This window comes from Erpetoichthys calabaricus, chromosome 6 (assembly GCF_900747795.2).
Source record: "Erpetoichthys calabaricus chromosome 6, fErpCal1.3, whole genome shotgun sequence".
NCBI classification, from domain to species: Eukaryota; Metazoa; Chordata; class Cladistia; order Polypteriformes; family Polypteridae; genus Erpetoichthys; species Erpetoichthys calabaricus.
In genome coordinates this window covers 203,787,806-203,812,016 of record NC_041399.2, presented here as the reverse complement: position 1 = coordinate 203,812,016, position 24,211 = coordinate 203,787,806, and the positions used below count along the sequence as shown (strand labels likewise).

At 41.8% G+C, this 24,211-nt stretch overlaps 1 protein-coding gene across 1 annotated transcript in view; it reads right to left on the bottom strand.

Moving 5' to 3' along the window:
* Positions 1-24,211, bottom strand: part of odad2 (outer dynein arm docking complex subunit 2) — a 194,351-nt gene that overhangs the window by 148,030 nt on the left and 22,110 nt on the right. Inside the window, exons 4-6 of the mRNA XM_028804347.2 lie at positions 22,345-22,451; positions 20,883-21,019; positions 13,730-13,846 (exon numbers count right to left, since the gene is read on the bottom strand). Of these exons, the coding sequence (XP_028660180.1) occupies positions 13,730-13,846; positions 20,883-21,019; positions 22,345-22,451 (361 nt within the window). The remainder of the gene's footprint in view (positions 1-13,729; positions 13,847-20,882; positions 21,020-22,344; positions 22,452-24,211) is intronic.

The following is a 24,211-nucleotide window of genomic DNA, read 5'->3' as shown; positions in this document are numbered from 1 at the left end:
CTGCCTTATGCGTCCAGTCCCATCTCTCTCGCTCGCGTGTGTGTGTGTGTGTGTGTGTGTGTGCGCGTGCGTGTGTGTGTGTCTCTCTCGCGCGCCTCTGTGTGTGTGTCTCTCTCTCTCTCTCTCTCTCACGCATGTGTGTCATGCTCTCTCTCGCTCTCTCTCTCTCTCTCTCTCTCTCGCTGCACAGGGAATGCATTGGGAGAGACTGAACACGTGCAGAAATCATCGGCGCGCACAAACCGAAAGGGAAACTGGCTTGTTCGTATACCGAGCATGTGGTCGTGAACAGATGCAAAAGTTTGGCAAACTTTTTGGTCGTAAACCGATTTGTACGTGTTCAGAGGCTTTCGTGAACCGAGGTTCCACTGTATCTGGATGAGGTATCAGGACAGTTAAAATCCCCAAAAACAAATCGGTTCCGATTTTCTTCTATCAATAAAACCCCAGGAAAAAAAAAACAAAAAAATAAAAATAAAGAAGACCTAAAAATGACATTTCTTTACATGCTGTCCTCCATTCAAATGCTCAGTTGTGTTTGAGTGTGTTCCATTTTCACTCACACACAAGAGCATTTTCTTGTAAGTGGTTAATAATATAATATAATATAATATAAATTCTTTGCATTTATATAGCGCTTTTCTCACTACTCAAAGCGCTCGGCAATTGCAGGTTAAGGGCCTTGCTGAAGGGCCCAACAGAGCAGAGTCCCTTTTGGCATTTATGGGATTTGAACCGGCAACCTTCCGATTACAAGTGCATATCCCTAGCCACAGAGCCACCACTCTAATATAATATAATATAATATAATATAATATAATATAATATAATATAATATAATATAATATAATATAATATAAAATCCGGGGTGGCACGGTGGCACTGCTGCCCCGCAATAAGGAGACCTGGGTTCGCTTCCCGGGTCCTCCCTGCGTGGAGAGTTTGCATGTTCTCCCCGTGTCTGCGTGGGTTTCCTCCCACAGTCCAAAGACATAGAGGTTAGGTGCATTGGCAATCCTAAATTGTCTCTGGTGTGTGTGTGTGTCCTGTGGTGGGCTGGCGCCCTGGTTTGTTCCTGCCTTGCGCCCTGTGTTGGCTGGGATTGGCTCCAGCAGACCCCTTTGACCCTGTAGTTAGGATATAGCAGGTTAGATAATGGATGGATGGATATATAAAATCCAATTTCTGTCTGTCTGTCTGTGAGAACTACTTAACGGATTTAGATTGGTTTTTTTTTCTATAATTTGCTTGAACATTCCCAGTTGATTTTGCGACTTCTCTCATCGCACTAAGTATCATAGTTCACTTGTGGCATCGATTTATGTGCACAAATCCAAGAGAGAGGCTGCCGGCCAAGTCCTCCTCACTCACGCTCCAGCCTCGAGGCGTATCTTACCTCCGCTTAGCTAATGAACAAGAGAACTACTTAATGGATTTAGATTGGGCTTTTTTCTAGAATTTGCTTGAACATTCCGGTTGATATTGTAACTTATCTCATCGTGCTAAGTATCATGGTTTGGTTCCGGTAGCGACTTATTAGCGCGAATCCAAGAGCCAAGGGGAGGCAGGACCTCAGGAGTAGGGAGCCAGCCTCCGTTCGAGTTGTTCTACCTCTTGCCACGTGTTGGAGTGCACCTTTGCCTCCGCTTAGCTAGCGATACCTGTTTGCTCAGCAGACATTATCATCTAGAGATTGTTAAGGAGTAACATTTGACATTTTTGAGAGAGAGATCAGAGCTACGTGTGTTTTAGAGGGCAGCTGCTCATTGCCAGAGATATCACAGCCACGTGCTCTTCTCCCCACGTGGGGGGCACTCTCCCGTCAGAGGTGAACACGATCAGATACAGTGGCGACGTTTGACATTGGAGCATACCTAACTTCTGCTTGGCCAGAGATACCTTGACAACTTTTTACATTTTTGGCAAAGAGATCACAGCTACATTCTCGCTCCTGATAGCAAAACCAAAAATATTGTATATCAAGAGGCCCTCGGATACGAAAGCTAGCAATATAAATTCTTCTCAATACAAATTATTACATTTTTTTATTTTTAAAGCTTGTCCTGTTTCACTATGGGGGGGAGGCGGCTTGTATAATATAATATAATATAATATTTTAGTAAAATGCATGTGTTTGAGACAATGTGAGCACATGACTAGGTGACTTGACCTGTGGATTATGCGACAAGAATACAACAACTTCATTTATTACTGTAACACATTATCATACGAAGAATGAAGGAAGATCAAAGTGCTGTGCAAGATGTCAAGGAGGAAGTTACAAGAAAAGAAAGAACAAAATTAGGTAACAATATTAACGAATAAGTAACAAAGGAAAAATAAATCGATTTATACAATCTCAAAAAACATAGATACTGTATATAATTAGTAGATGATTAGCGTCCTTATACACAATATCATAATATAATTCTCTAAAGGCGATTCCAGTGATAAGGTCAATGGTTGGGAGGACAGAAAAACAACAACAAAAAAAAAATCCAGGTAATCTGCAGGGGTTTCAAGGTTAAAAGACCACCCAGCTAACACTGGGTAACCCTCTGAGTAACATCAGATTTTTCATGGACTGCTGTTGTCCAGCATTGGTCACCATAGAGGCCTATTCTATCAAAAGCTTTGTTATCTCCATTTTGTATGTAAACACTGCATTAAAAATTTTCCTGGCCTAGCTACAAACTAAATGGGATACATAACGTATAAGAAAAACATCATTATACATAGTATAACTGTAAAACAAACATTTTTGTTTAATTTTCCAATATTGAAGATGCAGGTATTAAAATCAAGATCCATAAAGAATTTCTTTACATGTGAGTCACGGATCATTTTCAGGTAAATATATTTACAAAACAATACAAGTAAACTAGCAAAGCATGATGGCACACTGGTTAAAGGGGTGCTGCCTCTCAGGCCCAGCAATCTGGGTTCCATTACCTGTCAGGTCTCTAGAGGTCTGTAAACCCTTTGTAAGATTTAATATTTTGTGAGGATTTTCACCAGGTTCTCTGGAGTTCTGTCACATCTGAAAAGTGAGCACTTAAAGATAATTGGTGGCTTTAAATGTGCTCATGAAAAATGAATGAATGTGGGTTGATAAGACTGGTCCTCCACCCAGAACAGATTCTCACTAAGCTAAGTTGAGCTCCATTTTTCATGAACAATACTAAATGAATAGCACTAAATATCCACTAGATGGCAGCAATCTGAAATGAATCAGACAGAAAGGTACTTTATTATAGAATCTATCTATATTGTCTTATTCTCATTCTAATTCTTCTATAAAAGAAATTTGTGCAAGATATACACTTTCTGAATCCACTGTATATAAGTAGCTTCTGTCCTGTTTTATGCAAATATTCTCTTCTGGAAGGGAATTCATCTTGATTTTTACCAAATTACTTACAAATGCCCATCATCGGTGTGAAGAAATTGACCCCAAATGGGTATTTGGTGTAATGTGTGTTTTGCATATATATATAATGTGTAAGTGTCTGTGTGTGTTTGTGTGTGTGTGTAGTAGCTATCATTCCAAAAGATGGCACATCACACAAATTTGTAGTAATAAAAAGCATTGCATGTGTCATTTCAATACATCACAAACATACATTGCATTTGTCATTTCAACAGATAGATAGATAGATAGATAGATAGATAGATAGATAGATAGATAGATAGATAGATAGATAGATAGATAGATAGATAGATAGATAGATAGATAGATAGATAGATAGATAGATAGATAGATAGATAAAGGGCGGCACAGTGGCGCAGTGGTAGCGCTGCTGCTTCGCAGTTAGGAGACCCAAGTCTGCTTCCCAGGTCCACCCTGTGTGGAGTTTGCATGTTCTCCCCGTGTCTGTGTGGGTTTCCTCCGGGCGCTCCGGTTTCCTCCCACAGTCCAAAGACATGCAGGTTAGGTGGATTGGCGATTCTAAATTGGCCCTAGTGTGTGCTTGGTGTGTGGGTGTGTTTGTGTGTGTCCTGCGGTGGGTTGGCATCCTGCCCAGGATTGGTTCCTGCATTGTGCCCAGTGTTGGCTGGGATTGGCTCCAGCAGACCCCTGTGACCCTGTGTTTGGATTCAGCGGGTTGGAAAATAGATAGATAGATAGATAGATAGATAGATAGATAGATAGATAGATAGATAGATAGATAGATAGATAGATAGATAGATAGATAGATAGATAGATAGATAGATAGATAGATAGATAGATACTTTATTAATCCCAAGGGGAAATTCACAGATGGCACATCACAAACATTAACACTGCTTTTACGAATCCCATAGCAAATGGCATATAACAGAGACATGTGCATTGCATGTCTCATTCCAACAGACAGCGCATCACAAATGCACAAATGCTCTTTAGAGATGGTGGGAATGGAGCTGGGGAGTGGCAGACACTTTCTGGGGACCCACCAGGAGTGCTGCTCTGGCAGGATGAGGGTGTGTGTGTGCCACTTGACCCTCATTTTGCTCTCAGTGATTGAGGTGTATGTTACAACTGTGTTACATTCTACACGTTCCGCTGTATAACATTTCAATATTATTGCTGAACTATTGAGGTAACTAGTATTTCTGTTCTGAAAATTGTTTCTTCCTGCAAATTACTTTTGCTTCTTTAAATTGTAAACTTAATTTAACTGCCAGATCTGCTTTTTATTTATTTTACACTTATACATTTTACACTTTTCCAGGCGAAGCCGAGTAGAGCAGCTAGTTTAAACATAAAACACAAAATGTGCAAGCAGAAAGAAACAGGAAATGTAATTTTGTGGCAGCAAATTAATGCTTTAAAAGTAATGTCATTGTTTATGAATTAGTATGTAACAAGTGAGCGAACCCTTTAAGAAAATTGCCCAGAGTGATATGCAGTTCTGGCTGATTGGTGAGTCGACGCAAACAGAAAAGGAGGACAGGGAGAACCCGTGTCTTGTGCTGTGTTTGCTTGGCAGCAGTGGCAGCGTGAGCAATTGAGCAACTTAGTAAGACAGGGAGAGAGAGAATGAAGCTGAACTGTAATTACTTCAAACAAGGTGATCCCCTGCATTCAAATCTATCCGAGTAGCTAAACATCACCAAGAGTTTCGATGGATAGAAGTGTTAATTACATCAGTCATTACAATAATTAGTAATGCATTTGTTATTTCTTAAAAAATAAGTTTCAGTCTGCAAATTACATACAAATATGTTGTACTGGTATCTAGTGAAACCGTGACATCAGTTTTAGGCCATACTGCCCACTCCTACTAGCCATTGAGAGTTATTGTGCCCCCTCTGATTAGATGTCATGCCATTCACTACTTGATCCTGCATAGCACATCATGGCAAATGCTGAAATGGAATGAGTGGGTTGACAAAATAAACAGATGGGAAATAAAACAAGGCAAACTCAATTTTAAACACATGCCTTACCTGATGGCATCATGGAGGACCCGGTTCGATCCCCACTCCTTGTGGAAATCGCATGTTCTCCCTGTGTTCACATGGAGTATCTGATTTCTTCCAGCAGCTTAAAGTCAAACTATTATGTGGTCTGGCGTCACTGAACAGAGCGAGAGTGCTAACTGAAGGGCTAAAATGAACATTCTTGGGTCAAAGAAGAAAGGCTTACAAAATTATCTAACTGCTTGATCCTGAATAATGAAGTATAATATATAAAAAGAAACGGGGCTGCCTGAGGAAGAGCCCACGCTGACATGAGGAGAATATGTAAAACAATGCTTGGATCCAGAAATCTGGTGCCGTGGGGCAGCAGTACTAAACTATGTGCTGAAACGCCACCCAGATACATAATACAGAGGGCGTCCTGGTTCAGAACGGTGCTCATTCAGGTCGCCTAATGTGACTGACACATTAATTGTTTTAATATCTTCTGATTTTTTCCTATGATACCTATATTAAAATGCACACCCCAATCTTCCACCAACATTAAGACTCCAAGGTGGTTTGGCATCTGCAGTAACATGTTTATGTTGGCATGTCATGTCATATTCTAACCTGCTTAATCCAGACCAGAGTTGCTGGAGGACCAGTGTTTATGCTTTTGGGGTCTGGAGCCCATCCCATCTAGCATTGGGCGCAAGGCAGGAACAATACACACATACACCCACACACTAAACACACTGTGGAGGACAGCCAAGGCCCTTACCTACTGGAAGGGCCTGGGGAGAGAATATGCACAGGGCATTACCTCCCCTAGAGTGCTAGATGGCAGCCTCTCTGGATTGCTGCGACACTGCAGACTCCCACAGGGCTTCATGGGAGTTGGAGTTCAGTATGGCACTGTTGGGTTCTCTGGGGATGCTGCAGGAGTTGCAGGAGAGCCTGACCTCATTAGGCTTCCACCTCGCCTAGAAGTGCTTCTAGACCATGCTAACAGTCCACCAGAAGTGCTCCTGGGTGCAGGATAAAAGGAGCCAGCTGCCACTGCTCCAGTAGCCAGAGTCGGAAGGTGGAGGACAAAGCTTGCTGGAGTAGAAGTGGAGGCGGAAGGAGAGACAGAGACGGAGAGAAGAAGGCAAACAAAGCGCTGTATTATTGTGCTCATTTATTACATGCAAGTGACCAAATAGTGTGGTAGACAATTAGGACTTTAGGGACCTTCAAAACTCGACTTGATGTTATTTTGGAAGAATTAAGTGGATAGGACTGGCAAGCTTTGTTGGGCTGAATGGCCTGTTCTCATCTTGATTGTTCTAATGTTCGAATGTTCAAAGCCGTAAGAACAAAAATTACAGAGACAAAGGGTAATCTCCAAATAACATCAAGAGACCTACAATGGTCTCTGGACATTAACAAGAAGAGCCCTGAGCAGAAATACCCTGAGGATGGAAATGCCATCAAACGTTTGCCAGAGACCACTATTACAATTCTGAAGAGATTTGAAATTCTGTTCTCTGGAAAGATTAGTTCATAATTGTCCTATTTGAAGGGTCCACATGTGGTGACGATCCAACACAGTCAAACGCCAGCAAAATGTATCAAGCAGAGTGGTGGAAGTGTCCATGTATGGGACTCTTTGTCTTACTCCAGATGTAGCAAACTTTAACATGTCGAGGGAATCGCAGATTCTGAGAAATACCAAGGAACTCTTGTGAAGAACATCAGGCCACAAGTTTGAAAACTCAAACTGGATACAATCCAAAATATCAAAGTGAAGTCCACTAAAGAATGGCTTAGGCAAAAGGGGTCCTGAAATAGCCTTGACCTGAATCCTACTGCAATGCTATGGCAGAATGTAAAGATGGCTGTTGGAAGGAAATGAGACCTCTTTCAAAACTCAAAGAGTTTGTTAGGAGGAATTAGGGGAAACAAATCCCTCCAGTAAGCTCTCAAGGACTGGTTACCTGTTAGAGGAGATGATTGATTACTGCTAAAGGAGGTGCTTAACAGGATTCATTTACTTTTGCACACAAGAATATCCAGTTGTTTGTTAAATATAACAGTGTGATAATCTCATTTCATTTTCTGAGACCACTTTTCCTGGTGAGGGTCACGGTGCCAACAAACCAAGCAGGTCAACTCTAAGCTTCCCAGTCCCAAGCTACAGGTCCCAACTCTTTCTGAGAAATTTACAGGAATTCCCAGTGGGTCTGGGTGTGCCACAGGGTTTGCACTGAGTGAGAAGCGTCTAGAGGAAGCTGGCCAGGGTTCACCCTTATGATATGCCCAAACCACCTCAACTAGCTCCTTATGATTTGGAGGAGCAGCAACTCAACTCTTGATCTTTTCCAAATTTCTGAGATTCCATACCTATCACTGAGTGTCAGCCCAGCCACCCTGCAAAGAAACTTTACTACTTCTGCTGCTTGTACTCGCGATTTGATCCTTTCGGGTCATCACCCACAGTTCATGACCATAGGAGAGGACAGGGATGTAGACTGACCAGCAAACCTGAGAGCTTTGTCTTTAGTCTCGGCTCCCATGTCACCACCATGGACTGGTAGAGTGCCTGCAGAACATCTGCTGCCTCTCCAATTCACTTATCAATCTCACGTTCACGTTTTCCATCCAGTGTGATAATCTAAGAATTCAAATCCTTTTATATGTGTGGGAGGTTGTTATTTATCATATTCATTACAAGCTCAGGATCATAAAATCTCTATAATATATAAAATGATGAACTTCTGGAAGGGTTCACAAACTTTCAAGCATGAGAGTTCAACAGCTGATGTGTCCAGGGTCGCATGCAGGTGCTTGGGAGGCAGCTTAAGGGCTCTTGTGAAGGTAGTTACCCACCGAACCAGGGGCTGGAGTTGTCTGCTAATGCCGTCTCTTGTCCTCTTTCTGCAGAATGGAAGAATGTCAGCCATTCTACTTCCTGTCCATTGTCCACCCTCCTGGACCCTCCCCTTCCTACGTGGAAACCTTATGACAAGCAGTTCGGCCATCTTTGAGTCTGTTCACTAACGGACTCCTGTCTGAAAAGATGTTTACTTTATCTCTGTGAAAAAATTATTTTGGTTTTGATGTTGTTTTGTTATATGGGGTCACGGATGTGCCCCAATCCTTTTTCTGTGTCCACATCTTGTTTTACCCAAGCTAGACAGTGTATGTACAGTCATGTCTGCGTAATGAACTGCAAAGGGAAATATGCCTAAAATATGAGTGTTAAATAAGTCAAATCATTGAAATTGGGGAACCGCTTTAAGAAATTATGGGACATCTGATCTTTTAACTTACAGTGGATTCAGAAAGTATTCACACCCCTTCACACTGGACACACTTTATTGTGATGCAGATTTAATTATAAATGTATAAATTTAAACCACAATGACAAAGTTTAGGGCAGATTTCAAAATCCTCCTTTTAACATATAAAGCCTTAAATGGCCGAGGTCCGGCTTACTTGTCTGAACTTATCATGACTTACAAACCAGAGCGCACATTAAGATCTCAATATGCTGGTCAGCTTATGATTCCAAGGATTAATAAAATAACAATGGGAGGTCGAGCTTTTAGTTACATGGCCCCTAAACTGTGGAATGGTCTGCCTGCTACTATAAGAGATGCCCCTTCAGTCTCAGCTTTTAAATCCCGGCTGAAGACTCACTACTTCAGTATAGCACACCCTGACTAGAGCTGCTGATTAACTGTACAGACTACATCTCTGTTGTTAGTCATTAGCACTAAAGCATATGGAATATGATAGTTAGAATTTGTTACTAATCCTCACCTATTCTGTTTCTCTTCTCGGTACTCAAATGTGGCACTTGGTGCCACGGCCCACCTGTCAAGTTGTTTTGCCTGCCTAAGGTAAAGTCTGATGGAGGAATCATCAGGTAGAGGGGTCCTGCCCAGTGCTAACTCAGCTGTGGAATGGCCAATAGTGGGAGGCAGCTTGATGGCCGAGGTCTGCAGGACTCTGAACAAATCCAAATTGTATTACATGATATCATCTACTGTTGAATTCTGCTCTGTACTTGTAATATTTCTATTGCACTATTTTATTGTATTGAGGATAAAATGTCTTCTGTTCTGTGTATTGTGTTGTATTTACCCCCTTTTTTTGACACCCACTGCACGCCCAACCTACCTGGAAAGGGGTCTCTCTTTGAACTGTCTTTCCCAAGGCTCCTTCCATTTTTTCCCTACTAGAAGTTTTTCCTTGTCTTCTTAGAGAGTCAAGGCTGGGGGGCTATCAAAAGGCAGGGTCTGTTAAAGCCAATTGTAGCACTCCTTGTGTGGTTTTGGGCCATACAAAAATAAATTGTATTGTATTGTAATGTGAATACTTGTTTGTAGAAAGGTATTAAAACCCCAAAAGCTGAAATCTGTCATTCAAATAAATATTCAGACTCCTTGAGTCGTGCACTCCAAATTGTGTTGAGGTCCATCCTGTTTCCTTTCACTATCCTTGAGGTGTGTTTAGAACTTGACTGGAGTCCACGTGTGGCAAACTGAATGGACTGGACGTCATTCAAAAAGGCAGACGTGTCCCTGTGTATAGACGGTCCACAGTTCACACTGCATTTTAGGACAAAAACCAAGCCATGAAGTCCTTGGGATTCTCTGCAGACCCCCATGATCAAATTGTGGTGAGGCATAGAAAGGGGAAAGAGTATTGAAACATTTCTAAAGCTTTGGGTAATCCTACAAACACAGTGGCATCAATAATTGGGAAATAGGTAAAGTCTAAAACTACCAGGACTCTTCCTAGAGGTGGCCATCTGGCCAATTTGAGTAAACAGACAAGAAAGTCCTTGGTTAGGGAGGTGACCAAGAGACTAATTGTCACTCTGACAGAGTTTCAGAAGTCAACTTCTGAGATGGGAGCACCTGTCCAAAGGCTGACTACCTTAGCAGCACTTCATCACTCGGGTGGTTATGGTAGACCAGTTAGATGGAATAAAAGGCACATAACAGTTTAAAGGACTCTGAGAGCTTGAAGAAGAAGATTCTCTGGTGTGATGAGTCATTGAATATTTTGGGTGGAACTCCAAGCACTATGTGAGGTGAAGACCAGGAAGTGCTGACCACCTGCCTTCTACCATTCTTACAGTGAAAGATGGTGGTGGTGTTATCATGCTATGGGGGTGTGTCTCAGCAACAGAGCCATGATAGAATGGTCAGAATTGAGGGAACTATGAATGCAGCCAAATTTCAAATAGGTCCTCGGAGAGAGCCTGATCCAGAGTGCATGTGACATAAGACTGGGGGACATGTCACCTTTCAGCACGACAATCGCCCGTTGAAGCATATAGCCAAAACAACACTAGAGTACCCTTGGGATTAGTTTCTGACTGTTCTTGGGGCACCCAGACCTGAACCCCACTATGTGGAGTGATCTGAAAATGGCTGTTTATGGACACTTTCTATTCAGCCTAATGGATCTTGAGATTATCTGCCAGGAAGAATGGGATAAACTTCCCAAATCTATGCGTGCAAGGCTTGTAGAGACTTCAGAAGCTGTAACTGAATACTTTCTGAATCCAGTGTGTATTTCTTAATTTAATTTGATTGTACTTGTTTTACCACATTGGACTTGTAAGCGTGCTTTCCAAGCTCAAACAGAACTGAAATGAACTGAACGGACATTACACTCTTTCAACCATGATGTGACTCACACAGTAGGTCTACCTTTGAGAAAGGAGAATTTCCATGCAGACAAAGTGATCACTCAAGTCGATTTGCCCCCTGTGACCATCAAAAGACCCTCCCACCCCAAATGTCTACAGTAACCAGTAACGCCTTCAGCTTCAGAGACATGAGCCTCTTGCATTACAGTCTAATAAAAATTGCTAGTGCGAGAGCTTTGGATCTTTGGGGCATACCAACAAGAACTTCAACTTGGGGGAAACACAGCATTGAATCCAAAATATCTTTAGAAAAATTAGGAACGTTTAGACAGGAACAGGCCATTCAGCCCAACCAAACTCAACAACCCTATCAGCCTAACTTCAACAATTTGATTCCATGTTAGCCCAGTTACTTAAAGTTTGGTCACTTCCGTGATTTCCCAGCATGCAAAAACCCCCTTTGTCTTTAGTATTGCCAGACTGTCCAACTCAGAGTTAATTCAACAAACCCAGAGGTCAGACTTGGTAAAGCCCTCACTTCTCACTGTTCAGTCCTAGAGGTTGTTGGATCAAAATGGCCTTTCACATTCAAAGGAAACTGCGTCAGATCTCCGGGAACACGGTAATACGTGAAATTAATTTTTTTATCATCCTCTGCTGGTAGCAATAACACCTAAATTGGAAAAATCCTGTAAACCCCTACAAGCCTTGTGTATATTTTTTTGAAAATTACGTTAAGTCATCGGGAAAGCTGGCCGAGTTACAATGATTAATGAGAAAAAAGAAGCTCTGCTAAAAACGTGTCATTGACGTACTGCAACTTTAATACACAGTGAATGAAGTAAATGGCCTGCTACTTGGGTGTCAAGGGTTATTTTCTTAGAAAAAAAAAATATTTCCAACATTTTGTGACTAAAGCTGCACTGAAACAACGTCTAGATCCTGTCTACAAATTTCAGATAAAATTACTGTTGTACTTGGATATAATTTAAAACATTTAAACTCTTGTCCCAATGGGTGCCGATTTTACATCTGTAACCTATAAGCAATGTTAGAATATCTTAAGATTTAGCTAAACCCCATGATTCTTAGTAATGTAAAAAGGAAATAAACTTTTATGACAAAATTTCCATCTCCCAGATTTTAAGGTATAAAACAAAATTAGTTTATCTTAGAGTCTGTCAACCAGCAAACACACCAGCGTATTTCCCCTGCAGCACAGAAAATCAGCATTGTGTAATTTTCTAACCAAGAATGTAGAAGACATTCATATAAAAGAGCTTTAAGATGGTTGTAATGACATAAACAAAGAACGTGAGCATTGCTGTATGTCTCTCATCTCAGCTTGTGTTTGACATAAGCATCACCACCAGGCCTCATTATCCACAGCAATAGTCCTCTTAGGAAATTCAGAATTGACGCCCGGCCACTTGAGACACACAACCTCTCCAGGGTGTCCTGGGTCTCCTACCAGCTGAGCTCTGCCTGATACAACTGCCATGTTACTATATGGCCGCTCGCCTCTCTGTTGGGTGCTTTAGCTTGTTATAAACAACGAGTTCTGAAACTCTACAGGCAAACAAACATTCAGACATCTCAGCTTGGTGTTAGTTTGGACAATCAGGTGAACAGCATGGACAAGTTTGTTGGGCTGAGGGTCCTTGTCTCGTCACAACTGTTTTAAAACTCTAATGGCTTACCTGGAGTCTCATCATTTCAATCTGGGTACTGCCATCAATGGCTTCTGAGTATTTGAAATAGGGTTTCAGTAATATGTATCATTTTTATTATGTATTGTTTTGGATACGTTTACTCCATCAGCATCAGAGTTTTTGATAGATAGACAGATAGATAGATATGAAAGGCACTATATGATAGATAGATAGATAGATAGATAGATAGATAGATAGATAGATAGATAGATAGATAGATAGATAGATAGATAGATAGATATGAAAGGCACTATATAATAGATAGATAGATAGATAGATAGATAGATAGATAGATAGATAGATAGATAGATAGATAGATAGATAGATAGATAGATAGATAGATAGATATGAAAGGCACTATATGATAGATAGATAGATAGATAGATAGATAGATAGATAGATAGATAGATAGATAGATAGATAGATAGATAGATAGATAGATAGATAGATATATGAAAGGCACTATATGATAGATAGATAGATAGATAGATAGATAGATAGATAGATAGATAGATAGATAGATAGATAGATAGATAGATATGAAAGGCACTATATAATAGATAGATAGATAGATAGATAGATAGATAGATAGATAGATAGATAGATAGATAGATAGATAGATAGATAGATAGATAGATAGATATGAAAGGCACTATATGATTGATAGATAGATAGATAGATAGATAGATAGATAGATAGATAGATAGATAGATAGATAGATAGATAGATAGATAGATATGAAAGGCACTATATAATAGATAGATAGATAGATAGATAGATAGATAGATAGATAGATAGATAGATAGATATGAAAGGCACTATATGATAGATAGATAGATAGATAGATAGATAGATAGATAGATAGATAGATAGATAGATAGATAGATAGATAGATAGATAGATAGATAGATAGATAGATAGATAGATAGATAGATAGATAGATAGATAGATAGATAAAATAAAACAAATGAAGGCATACCTGCTTAACGATATTTTGGGCAAAATGTGAGGATCTCTGTTTTAGCAGGTTTACCAAGTCTTTGTACACCTCACTTTTTCGTTCATAGTCTGTCTTCTCTTTTTCCTCATCCACACCCTGTTGAATAGAAGCAAAAAACGAGATTTTAAGCAGACATGGCCCACGAACGTGTTATGCTGTGACAGGTGGTCCTGCTAGCAAAATGTAGCCAGAGAAAGAAGTGAAAGTAAGACTGAGGTTACACTGTTCAGCAACCAGATTTGACAAGAACCCACCTTGTGTGCTACAGAGACCACCTAAGTGCCAGTATGGGTACTCCAGCAGAATGTACCAAGATTGAATTAATGAGTACAACAGACAATTTAATGACCTTCATCTAAGTTTACCAGGGATGGACAGTTGCCAACCCCAGATCAGCCATCTTGGATATCCCAAGGAGTGGGACTCTTTCTATCAACCTCTTCTTTGGCATCTCTCTTTGTATCATCCCCTTCCCACCATCTCCCCATCCCCAAACACAGACTCAAACCAGGCTCTGATTTGTTCATTCTTATAATATTGCCCTCCCCTGATTGGATCCTCCTCACTACAACATCTCCTTCCCTGATTGGTCATCGTTTGTGGAAAACAACCATTTTCCAAATGGGTGGACACAGAGGAATTGTTTTCCATATCATTTTCTGTGTTGCTTACTTGTATACATTGTCACACACGTGTGTATGGGAGGCAACTAAAGGGCCTGAATGAGAGTAATTCCATGCAACACCAGGGGGTGGAGGAGTGCACTAACTCTTCCTCTCACTTCTCTGCAGACCAATTTCGAGAAACCCCGCTTGGCCCTGATGATGTTACTTCCTGTTCCGGCCCCACGGATGACGCCACTTCCGGTTCTGGGCCCACTGATGCCATTTCCTCCTCTCTCCTTTAAAGCTGCCATCTTTGTGCTATTGAGTCAGTTCTGTTTTGGACTCGAACCTCTAAACATCAATTATTGCCATTTTGCAGCCAGGAACAATATACGGGTGCATCTAAAGTGCATTTTGTACAGTTTGAATGCTGCCTACATGTGCAAAAGGCAAATAATTTAGCAGTCAATGGAACTTTATTGTGAACAAGGGGGCTCTGCCCCTTGCTCGCTTCACTCGCCTACCCCCGGCGTTGGGTATCCTGAAATACATTAGACGAGCTCGTTCGTTTTGGAGCCGTGCCCACTTTGCCCGCGGCATTTCAGATGCGCGTTGTAGGCGCCTGCGTTCATTGATTTTATCCAGGCAGGCTCGTGTTTGTATCGTTGAGCTGTATTGTGTTTGAATTTGGTGTAAAGTGTTCAGCGGTTTGTACAATCCCAAGCAGCACATTATTCCTAACTTCACTCCGCAGTAGTGCCACTCACAATATGGCGGTGACGCCTGCGCCTTCACTCCGCAGTAGTGCCACTCACAATATGGCGGTGACGCCTGCGCCTTCCATACTATTTTTGATGACCTGTGGGGCCTCCGTAGCCTCTCACGGTTGACTCTGGGGTGCAGCGCAGAATCCTCTTTTGTGTGTGGTTGTGTCGTTAGTCGTTAGCTATGGGCGTGTTGTTGCTTCATTTCTCATTCACGTTAGTTGAGCTCTTTCGTTCTTGGGCCGTGACTCCTTCGTTCGCGGTGGATATAACTTCGCTTGCGGTTTATGGAACGCGCGCCTGCGCAGTACGTCTCATGGTCCCATCGCTGTGTCCCTGCGTCCATATCCGGTGTATTCTCGGTTAGTAATATGGATCCCATGGCTGACAGTGTTACCATCTCTTAAAGACTTTTTTCCATCAATTTGATATATTTTATTAATTCCTCGGGGGAAATTGTCTTTTCACATGACCATTGGAGGTCAGGGTGCAGGGTCAGCCATTGTACTGAACACATGGTGAGTTCAGGGGGAATGTCTATGCCATATGTGTTTTCAGTCATTTTTATTGTGACAGAGTCACTTTCATAAACGATGTGAAAACCCTATTATAGATGGAGGCCGCACAACATTTTTCAATGAAAACACAGTAGTGTAGACATATCCTCAACTTTGCACTCATCTTCCTCTTCCTAGGATAAACTCCAGTCATTGTTATCTTAGCCATTTTTGTTTTAGCTTTTCATTCCACATTTATCAGCCATGATTCATTTTCATACACTACACAGCTCCGAATAAACCATTAATACATCTTTTCTTTCATTTCAAGAGAACCTCCTTAAGCTGTCTGTGACTACAGAGGTCATCTTTAATTTAAAAAAAATGTTGGTGGTGGTTAATTTTATGCATGGCAGAGGTTTGACTAAAAAAAACTCTGAAATCGTAGCCAAGAGATAAGCAAACTTTTATTTGATTTGCATACTTCCTCGTTACACAAAACCAGAAATCAAAGTAAAGGAAGCAAAGATTAATTACCAGAAAATCAAACCAAATAATTACTTTTAAGACTTTATCTGTCTGCGAGTCTTTCCTCAAGAATTGGGGAGAGGTTACCACTGTAATGAAATACTAGGAAGGTATAGTGTGTGGAAGATGAATGTTTTCTTCGTTCCCTTGTACTAATCCATGTCTGAGAAGTTAAGCAGAAGTAAGCTTTATGAAACTATACATTGTGTAAAAGCATGCTTTGATGAGCAAACAGAAAAATATTTGTCCAAGGGACTCAAGGTCTAAGCATTCCTCACATGAGTCTGCCTTATCCCGTTTCCTCTTATCATGAAAAGCCTGCGCCTGCCTACTTTATTATTTTTCTCTTTGCAGCTGCAAACCACCAATATCTTTCTGCAAAGCTTAAAAACTTCAGTCAAGAACACGGTGTACTTTGAGAGGGCTAAGCAGATCATTGTTTTAGAAATGAAGCTGCTTAAAACTTCAACCTTGAGAGATGACTGTTGCATTCCATAATGATATTAAAACGCGTTCTAGGGGTATAAAACTTTGCCCCACCCGACAGACGGGGTTCAGAAGAACCCTGATGCTGTCAAGTAATATTGATTGCCTGCTTTCTGAAACTCTGCTCACTGTGACGCTAAAAAAATAAAGCTGCTATATAACCACACCTGCTGTCTTGTCTGAGTCTTCGTCCACAAGTGCCAATAAGTACTCACCTCCTTGGAAGACTTCACATTATAATTTTACAGTATTTCACAGTAAATTTAATTTGAGTTTTTTACACTGATTGACATGAAAAGACGTTATAATGTTGCCACATATGTGCAACTAGGGGGTCATCTTCCTGCTTTGACTGAGGTAAGCGATACCACTCCAAGATGAGAGGGGGCGCTGTCACTAACAGCGTCTTCTCTCTCATCTGAGAAGACATCCAGTGAGGGCACACAAGCCCAGCCTTGACACCTTTAGCTGGCCCCAACCCAGAAGGTGATGTCTTATTCCTGACCAAGTGTCGAAACTGAACAAGCTCTTGTAGGAGATCCGAAAAAGAAAGACGTCTGTGTGTTGAATTTTTAGTCAACCAGTGTGCTCAAGTGCACACTTTAATGTCTTTTTCACTTTGCTTATTAAAGGGGGCCCCCAACTATTTCTGCTGCCTTGTTCTGCCTTGTCCGTCGGTCACAATGTCATGCAAAGTGGTCTAAATTAATTAGAAATGGAACACACAACATAATTGATCACCTAAGTATTATCTATCTCTTTTCAGGTCAGTGTTTAGTAGATACACCTTTGGCAGCCATGACACCTTTCAGTCTGTGTGCACAGATATCTCTCTTTCTCTATCAGCGCTGTCATTATTCCCCATTCACCTTCGTAAAAGTTCTCAAGCTCTGTCAGGTACTCCTTCAGTACGGTTTGAGTTTGTGTCGAATGAGCAGTTGCTCTTGGAGTCCCAACTGAGGCACATTATCTGCATTGTGAGGGAGCATCAGTTATGGCACTATGGACATGTAGCACGATTCCCTGAGGGAGATCCGGCTAACAGGATCCTCCAGCCACTAGACCAGGCCAAAGGGACACCCATGTAACACCTTGCTGCGGAAGATAAATGCTCAATTCCGGTGAGTAGGGGGTACGCTGTACCAATGCATGCTCCCCAACTTGACCTAACCTGGTCTCTGTCAGGTAGCATGTTGACCGTGAATGAACAGCCTTTTTCAAGTGCAGCCATAAATTCTGCATTGGATTGTGATCTGGACTCGGCCACTTCAGGACATTCACATTGTTGTTTCTAAGCCATTCCTGTGAAGCTTTGGCTTTATCCTTTGGCTTTTTCTCTCAAGCCGCAGGTGTCTTGCAGACTGCATGAGGTTTTCCCTCTACAATTTCTCCGTATTTTGCTGCATCCATTTGACCCTCATCTCATAAGCCTTCCAGGGCCTGCTGCAGAGAAGCATTCCCACAGCCTGATGCTGCCATGGCCATGGTTCAGAGAGAGAATGGTATGTGATTTTAATAATGTATAATGTTCAAACATGGCATTTAGCCTGATCGCCAGAAAACTCCATTTTGGTCTCATCAGAACCTTAAACCTTATTCCAGCTCACTTCAGTGTCTACAGAACCTTAAACCTTCTTCCAGCTCACTTCAGTGTCTACCATGTGCTCTCTGGCAAACTCTAGATTCCATGCTCATATTTCAAACAGTGGCTGCCTCTTTGACATTCTCCCATAAAGCTGCGAATGGTGAAGCACCTGGGCAACAGTCTCTCCAATCTCAGCCACTGCAGGGTATAAGCCCTTCAGAAGTGTCTTGATGGCCTCCTTCACTCATCTTCATTTGTTTTTATGGACGGCCTGCAAGAGGCAGATTTACAGCTCTTTTTTCTTACAGCTGTTTCCATTTCTTAATGGTTGATCTAACTGGTATGAGACATGTGAGCATGGGAGGCAGCTGAAGGGCTCAAAAGAAGGTAATTCCCAGTCGGACCAGGGGGTAGCAGAGTGCACTGATCCTTTTTCTTTTCTCGCCGCAGACCAAATGCAGGAAATTCCACCTGGCCCCTATGATGTCACTTCCGGTTACACCCCAGAAAGCGACACTTCTGGTTCCATCCAGAAGATGTCACTTCCGGTTCCAACCCCAGAGGACGTCACTTCCTCCCTTCCGACTTTAAAGCCGACTTGTTTGTACTATAACCTCATTTCTGTTTTGGACTTTTGTCTGTAAAGACCTTTTTCAACAAACCTTCAACTTTTTTAGCCACTCTACAATTATATGGGAGGCTGACCCAAACCCTCTTAATGTGTCAAGGCTTGATTATTCCCACACTGGATATTCCGTGACTTGGATATTTTCTTGTCTCCAACCTCTGACTTGTGTTTTTTACAGAGTTCCTTGCAGTGTTGGGTCTTCTTTTTGTAAGTTACTGACTCACAACCAGTAGACCCTTCCACATTCAGGTGTATTTATACTGCAATCAACTGAAACCCCAGACCACATTGACCTCATTCTGTGACTTCTAAAACCTAACTGTGTACACCAGTAATGATATTTAGGTGTGTCACATTAATGGACATGAATACTTGTCACATTAATCATTTTGTGTTTAATACAGTATAGGTGCCAAAGAGTAAGGACAAGGCATCCTGGCCGGGATAAAGGAAGGATTCATGCCCAGCCAGGAGCAGTTCATTCCCTTGTACAGCAGGTGGCAGTGCTCCTCAAGGCTGGACTAGCTTAAGGTACCCACAGGGTGGCAAGGGAGTTGGAGTCCAGAAATGCAGTCCTGTCAAGGTTGTTAGTGACCACCTGAGGGCGCTACCAGAAGAGAACTGACTTGGTTTTCATACGACCTTTTGGTGCTTCAGAGAACTTGGATAGGAGACCAGAAGCTGCTCCCAGCTATAGCTTTAAAGGAAGCCTGCTGCCTCATTTAGATCAAGTCAGAGTTGGAAGGCAGTGGGCAGCACTGTTTTGGAGAAGGAAGGAAAAACTGTGAATGGTTGATTTGCTGTTAATTGTATGTGGAAGGCACTTTGTCAAATACAAATCCTTTATTTGAACCAGAAATTGTGTTGGGTATTGCTGTGTCTGTGGTTTGGGGCTCAGTGGTGCCCCCTAGTGGTTAGAATAGTCATACGCTGATTTGCACCTGTTTGATTTAAGGTGATTCGTACTTACAGCTAAGGGCCATAGGAAAATAGTAGGGTAATGATGTTCTAGAAATTGACAAAAACCAGCCTCAGTAATAAATCTTTCATTTTTATCATTACGATTTCACAGGTTCTCATGTGTTTTCTGACTCTTGGATGGTCTTTTAAGGTTTGGTCTGATTGGCGCTGCTCCACAAGACTAATACACCATTGTCTTCTCTTACACCATCGCTTCTCGACCATTATGATCCTGACTCCCATGACCCAGTTTTACCATTTTAAGTTCTTTGATGACCCACTAACAGTAATCACAAACCTGCCCTTGGTGAAACGAGCACGATCGGGGGGGTCCGACCACCTTGGTGAAATGAGCTCACTTAGAAATGGAGCACAAAATTGCAATTGCATAGTGCTGCCGATCACTCAGGCAACTCACCAAGACCCACTCACGAATTAACAATGGCAACCCGTGATGTACTGGCGGCTACCTGTTGAGGAACACTGGCTTAGGCAACCCACTCGCAAAACCAACGACAGCACACAACAAACCAGTGGCTGCACAATCCAGGGGATAAGAAACATCGCCATAAGAGGACCCATTGTACGGATGACGAGATTCAAAGATCAATTTATGGTATGTGTACCAGGTATCCACACCAGACCAGAGCCTTAAATGCAATGACCTGTACGCTTCATGACCGGCATACAGTCAAATGGCTGGTCCTAAATGCTGCTGTAACTCGATGCATAGCTGAATTTGCAATTATTTTAGACCACTTCGCAGAGATCTGTCTTCACTTTGACACTGAAGAGTCCTTCTTCTATTTTTATAAATGAACTTTCCAGAATCCTTCACTTTCTTAAAATTGTCCTCATAAAAATTACTCTCAGACTCTTTTTTACCCTCTAGAAGTTACTCTTTTGTCCCAATGCTGGACAGAGATAGATGGCAGAGATGTACTCTGGCGGCCATTGTGGGACCCAGGCCTTTCTCCTACTGTATCCTTTTTTTTTTTTTTTCGCCAGTTAGGCAGCCCATTACAACAAAGACAGGACACTGGACGTAACTGGCGGGAGAATTAACAATGGTTACTTACCCCATTAAGAAAAACACCTGCTGTACTACAGGTGACATAGAGCGTGTCGGTATCGTGTGGTTTAATTTTTAGATAGCAAATTTCTCCGTGAACTTGTCTCCATGGGGGTGCACGGCAACCATTTGAAAATTCATAGTCTGAAAAAAAAAACAAAAAAAAAACCATTTTAGGGTATATTTACATTGTACAGTTATGTCAAGTCGAGCTTTATTGTCATCTCAACCATATACATTAAAGCACACAGTAAGACGAAATAACGTCCTTCAGGACCAAAAATGCAACGTACAACACAACAGGACAACAGCACAATCAGACAGCACTTCAGACAAATCACAACAGGATGAATGGGAAGAGGGAATAAATAATATCTGTTCATATAACTGCACATTTATACTAAATATACAATACAAGTATACAATACCTATACCTAAAATGAAAATATATCTAGCAAAAAGGACTTTGGGGAGAGAGGCACATCAGGGAGGCTGTAACAAATGCAGACTATAGACTAAGGACTATAAGAAACAGTGCAAAATGGCAGGTAAGACATGTAAACATGGATTATATGTGCAATTCTTTAGTGCAATTACACTGCAAATATGAACAATTATGCAAGTATGCATCGAGTTAAGAGAGTATGGATGTACATAACGATAAGAATGTTGGCATGTAAACATAACATTGTAGGTACTGTATAAGAAGCAGCTGGTGGGATTCAATAGGGCAGAGCAGTTTGTGGAGAAGACAGTCCAGTGAGGAAGGGGGCAGCATGGTGTTCAGGAGCCAGACTGCTTGGGGGAAAAAGCTATGGCACAGTCTAGCAGGCCTGCTCTTAATGATGCTGCAGAATCTTCTTCCAGATGGAAGGGTGGTGAATAGTTTGTTGGAGGGGTGCTAGGGGTCAGCCAAGATGGTGGCCGTACGTAGGGAGCGGGACATATAAATGTCCTATAGGCTTGGTAGAGGGCTACTGATGATGTGCTCAGCGGTCTACATTATTGGAAGTATGTTTGTCAAACAAAAGGTCTGGTAGACCAATGTGTCCTCATGAGCTAAGAAAGCTGAAGTATAACATTCAGCAAAGAAATGACACGGCTCTCACTCCACATCTGAGTAGACACATAGGAGCGGACACATATGAGCGGACAAATCTCTTCGGTGGAAGGATATATGATTTAGCCTGGCAATTGCAACTCTTCTGTGTTTCCAACATGTGGTGCATCAATCTAACACTCAGGCTTGCATAAAGATTCCTTTAGTTCCTCTCTTTCTAATTGTTTTGTGTTAAAAATGTGAATATTACAAAAATAATAACCCTGACATTTAGTCTAATTTCAAAATATTGAAATAACTCTGACCTCAGTTCCTCTTTTTCTTATTGTTTTGTGTTAAAAATATGAATATTACAAAAATAATAACCCTGATATTTAGTCTAATTTCAAAATATTAAAATAACTCTGACCTGATGTATATTCCACGGACTTCAAAACAGCCTCCTGTTCCTCCCCACAGAAGCTTTCCAGCAGCTCCACCTCATTCTTCACTGTGGCCGGACTGAGCCGCACTTCTCTTCAAACAAAAAAAGTGTCAAGAATTGCAATGAGAACCACTAGATTGAGACGCGGGGCAATTTTCAAACTGAAAGAAAGCTGTTCACTATTAGGTCATGGAAGGCAGTAATTCGCAGATAGTATAAAATAATATTGTTCAGTTTTGGGGGTGTCACCGAGGGACCCCACTTTCCCCTCACAAGATCCCCAATTTAACTTCTGCCCATGTATCTGGTAGTCAGGGTGTGAGGCATCTTTGACTGACACCAATCACAGACAGACCAAACCAGGATTGACTGCTTATGTCATTTATTGTTAACTTCCTCAGAGATGGGTATGACGTTAATCTGCATCCAGCCCTGCATGTAGGCCCTCCACCCTACAGGGATTAACCTGGGGGTTGGTGGCAGAATTGGCACTCCAGCCACCATAAAAAACCTCACACTGTTCCATTCCACCTGAACTAGTGTGGTGCTGAGGTGTCACCCGTTGCATGGCTGCACTCCGGCCCTAATCTGGGATCCTGAGTTGGTCTGTCATGTGGTGGGTGTGGCAATATGTTGTATCAGTGCCTGCTCCTAACTCCCCCCCCCCCCCCCCTTTCTCTCTCTCTCTCTCTCTCCCTTCCTCAGAGACAGAAAACAGAGTGTACAGTCCAGCAGTCAAGCAGGGGAGTGGCTTAGTTTTCATAAGCATAATTTTCCTTAATTTCTAAAATGTGTCTAAAGCTGAAGCAAAGTGATGGTGTGGCATTTACCCCACATACAACCTGGATAGATAGCAGTGCTTTATGGTGATACAGTGGAACCTCGGTTCACAAATGTCTCGGTACACGTACAAATCAGTTTACGACCAAAAAGTTCGCCAGACTTTTGCCTCAGTTCACGACCACACACTCGGTATACGAACAAGCCAGTTTCCCTTTTGGTTTGTACGTGTTCAGTCTCTCCCTGTGCATTTCCTGTGCAGCGAGCAAGACAGAGAGAGCGAGAGAGCGCGCGACACACACACACACACACACACACACACACACACACACACACACACACACACACACACACACACACACAGGCAGCGCGAGAGAGAGTGAGGGCTGAACGCATAGCATAGGTAGGAAGGCAGTTAAAGAATGCACTGGGCTTGATTTTGTTTTCACTTCTGTTTACAGCGATCGGTTCGTAGCCTGCATTGTTGCAATGTTACTTTTCTTGGTGGTTTATTAAATTACGGATTTTTCAAATGTTCATTTTTTTCCCTGTGCTTAAAACTCGTTAAAAAAAAAAGTGTTTTTAGCCAACGGTTGGTAGCGCTATAGCGCGAACTATTGCAGTGTTAGTTTTCTCTGTTGTTCAAGGTTTTCTCAGTGTTATTCAATGTTGTTACATTTAGTTTACTATTACGCTGTGCATTCTATGGTTAAATTAATTATATTTGTGCTTAAAAACTTAAAAAAATTATATATTTACATACAGTTCGTATGGTCTGGAACGGATTAATTGTATTTACATACAATCCTATGGGGGAAATTTGGAATGAATTATGGTCGTGTCCTGCGATGGGTTGGCACCCTGCCCAGGATTGGTTCCTGCCTTGTGCCCTGTGTTGGCTGGGATTGGCTCCAGCAGACCCCCGTGACCCTGTGTTCGGATTCAGCAGGTTGGAAAATGGATGGATTATGGTCGTGAACCGAGGTTCTACTGTATAACACTTTCTATTGATTGTTTCTTAACTCTTAGAGGGCTCATTTTTTTTCTGTTTTGGCCCAAGGCTGAATATTTT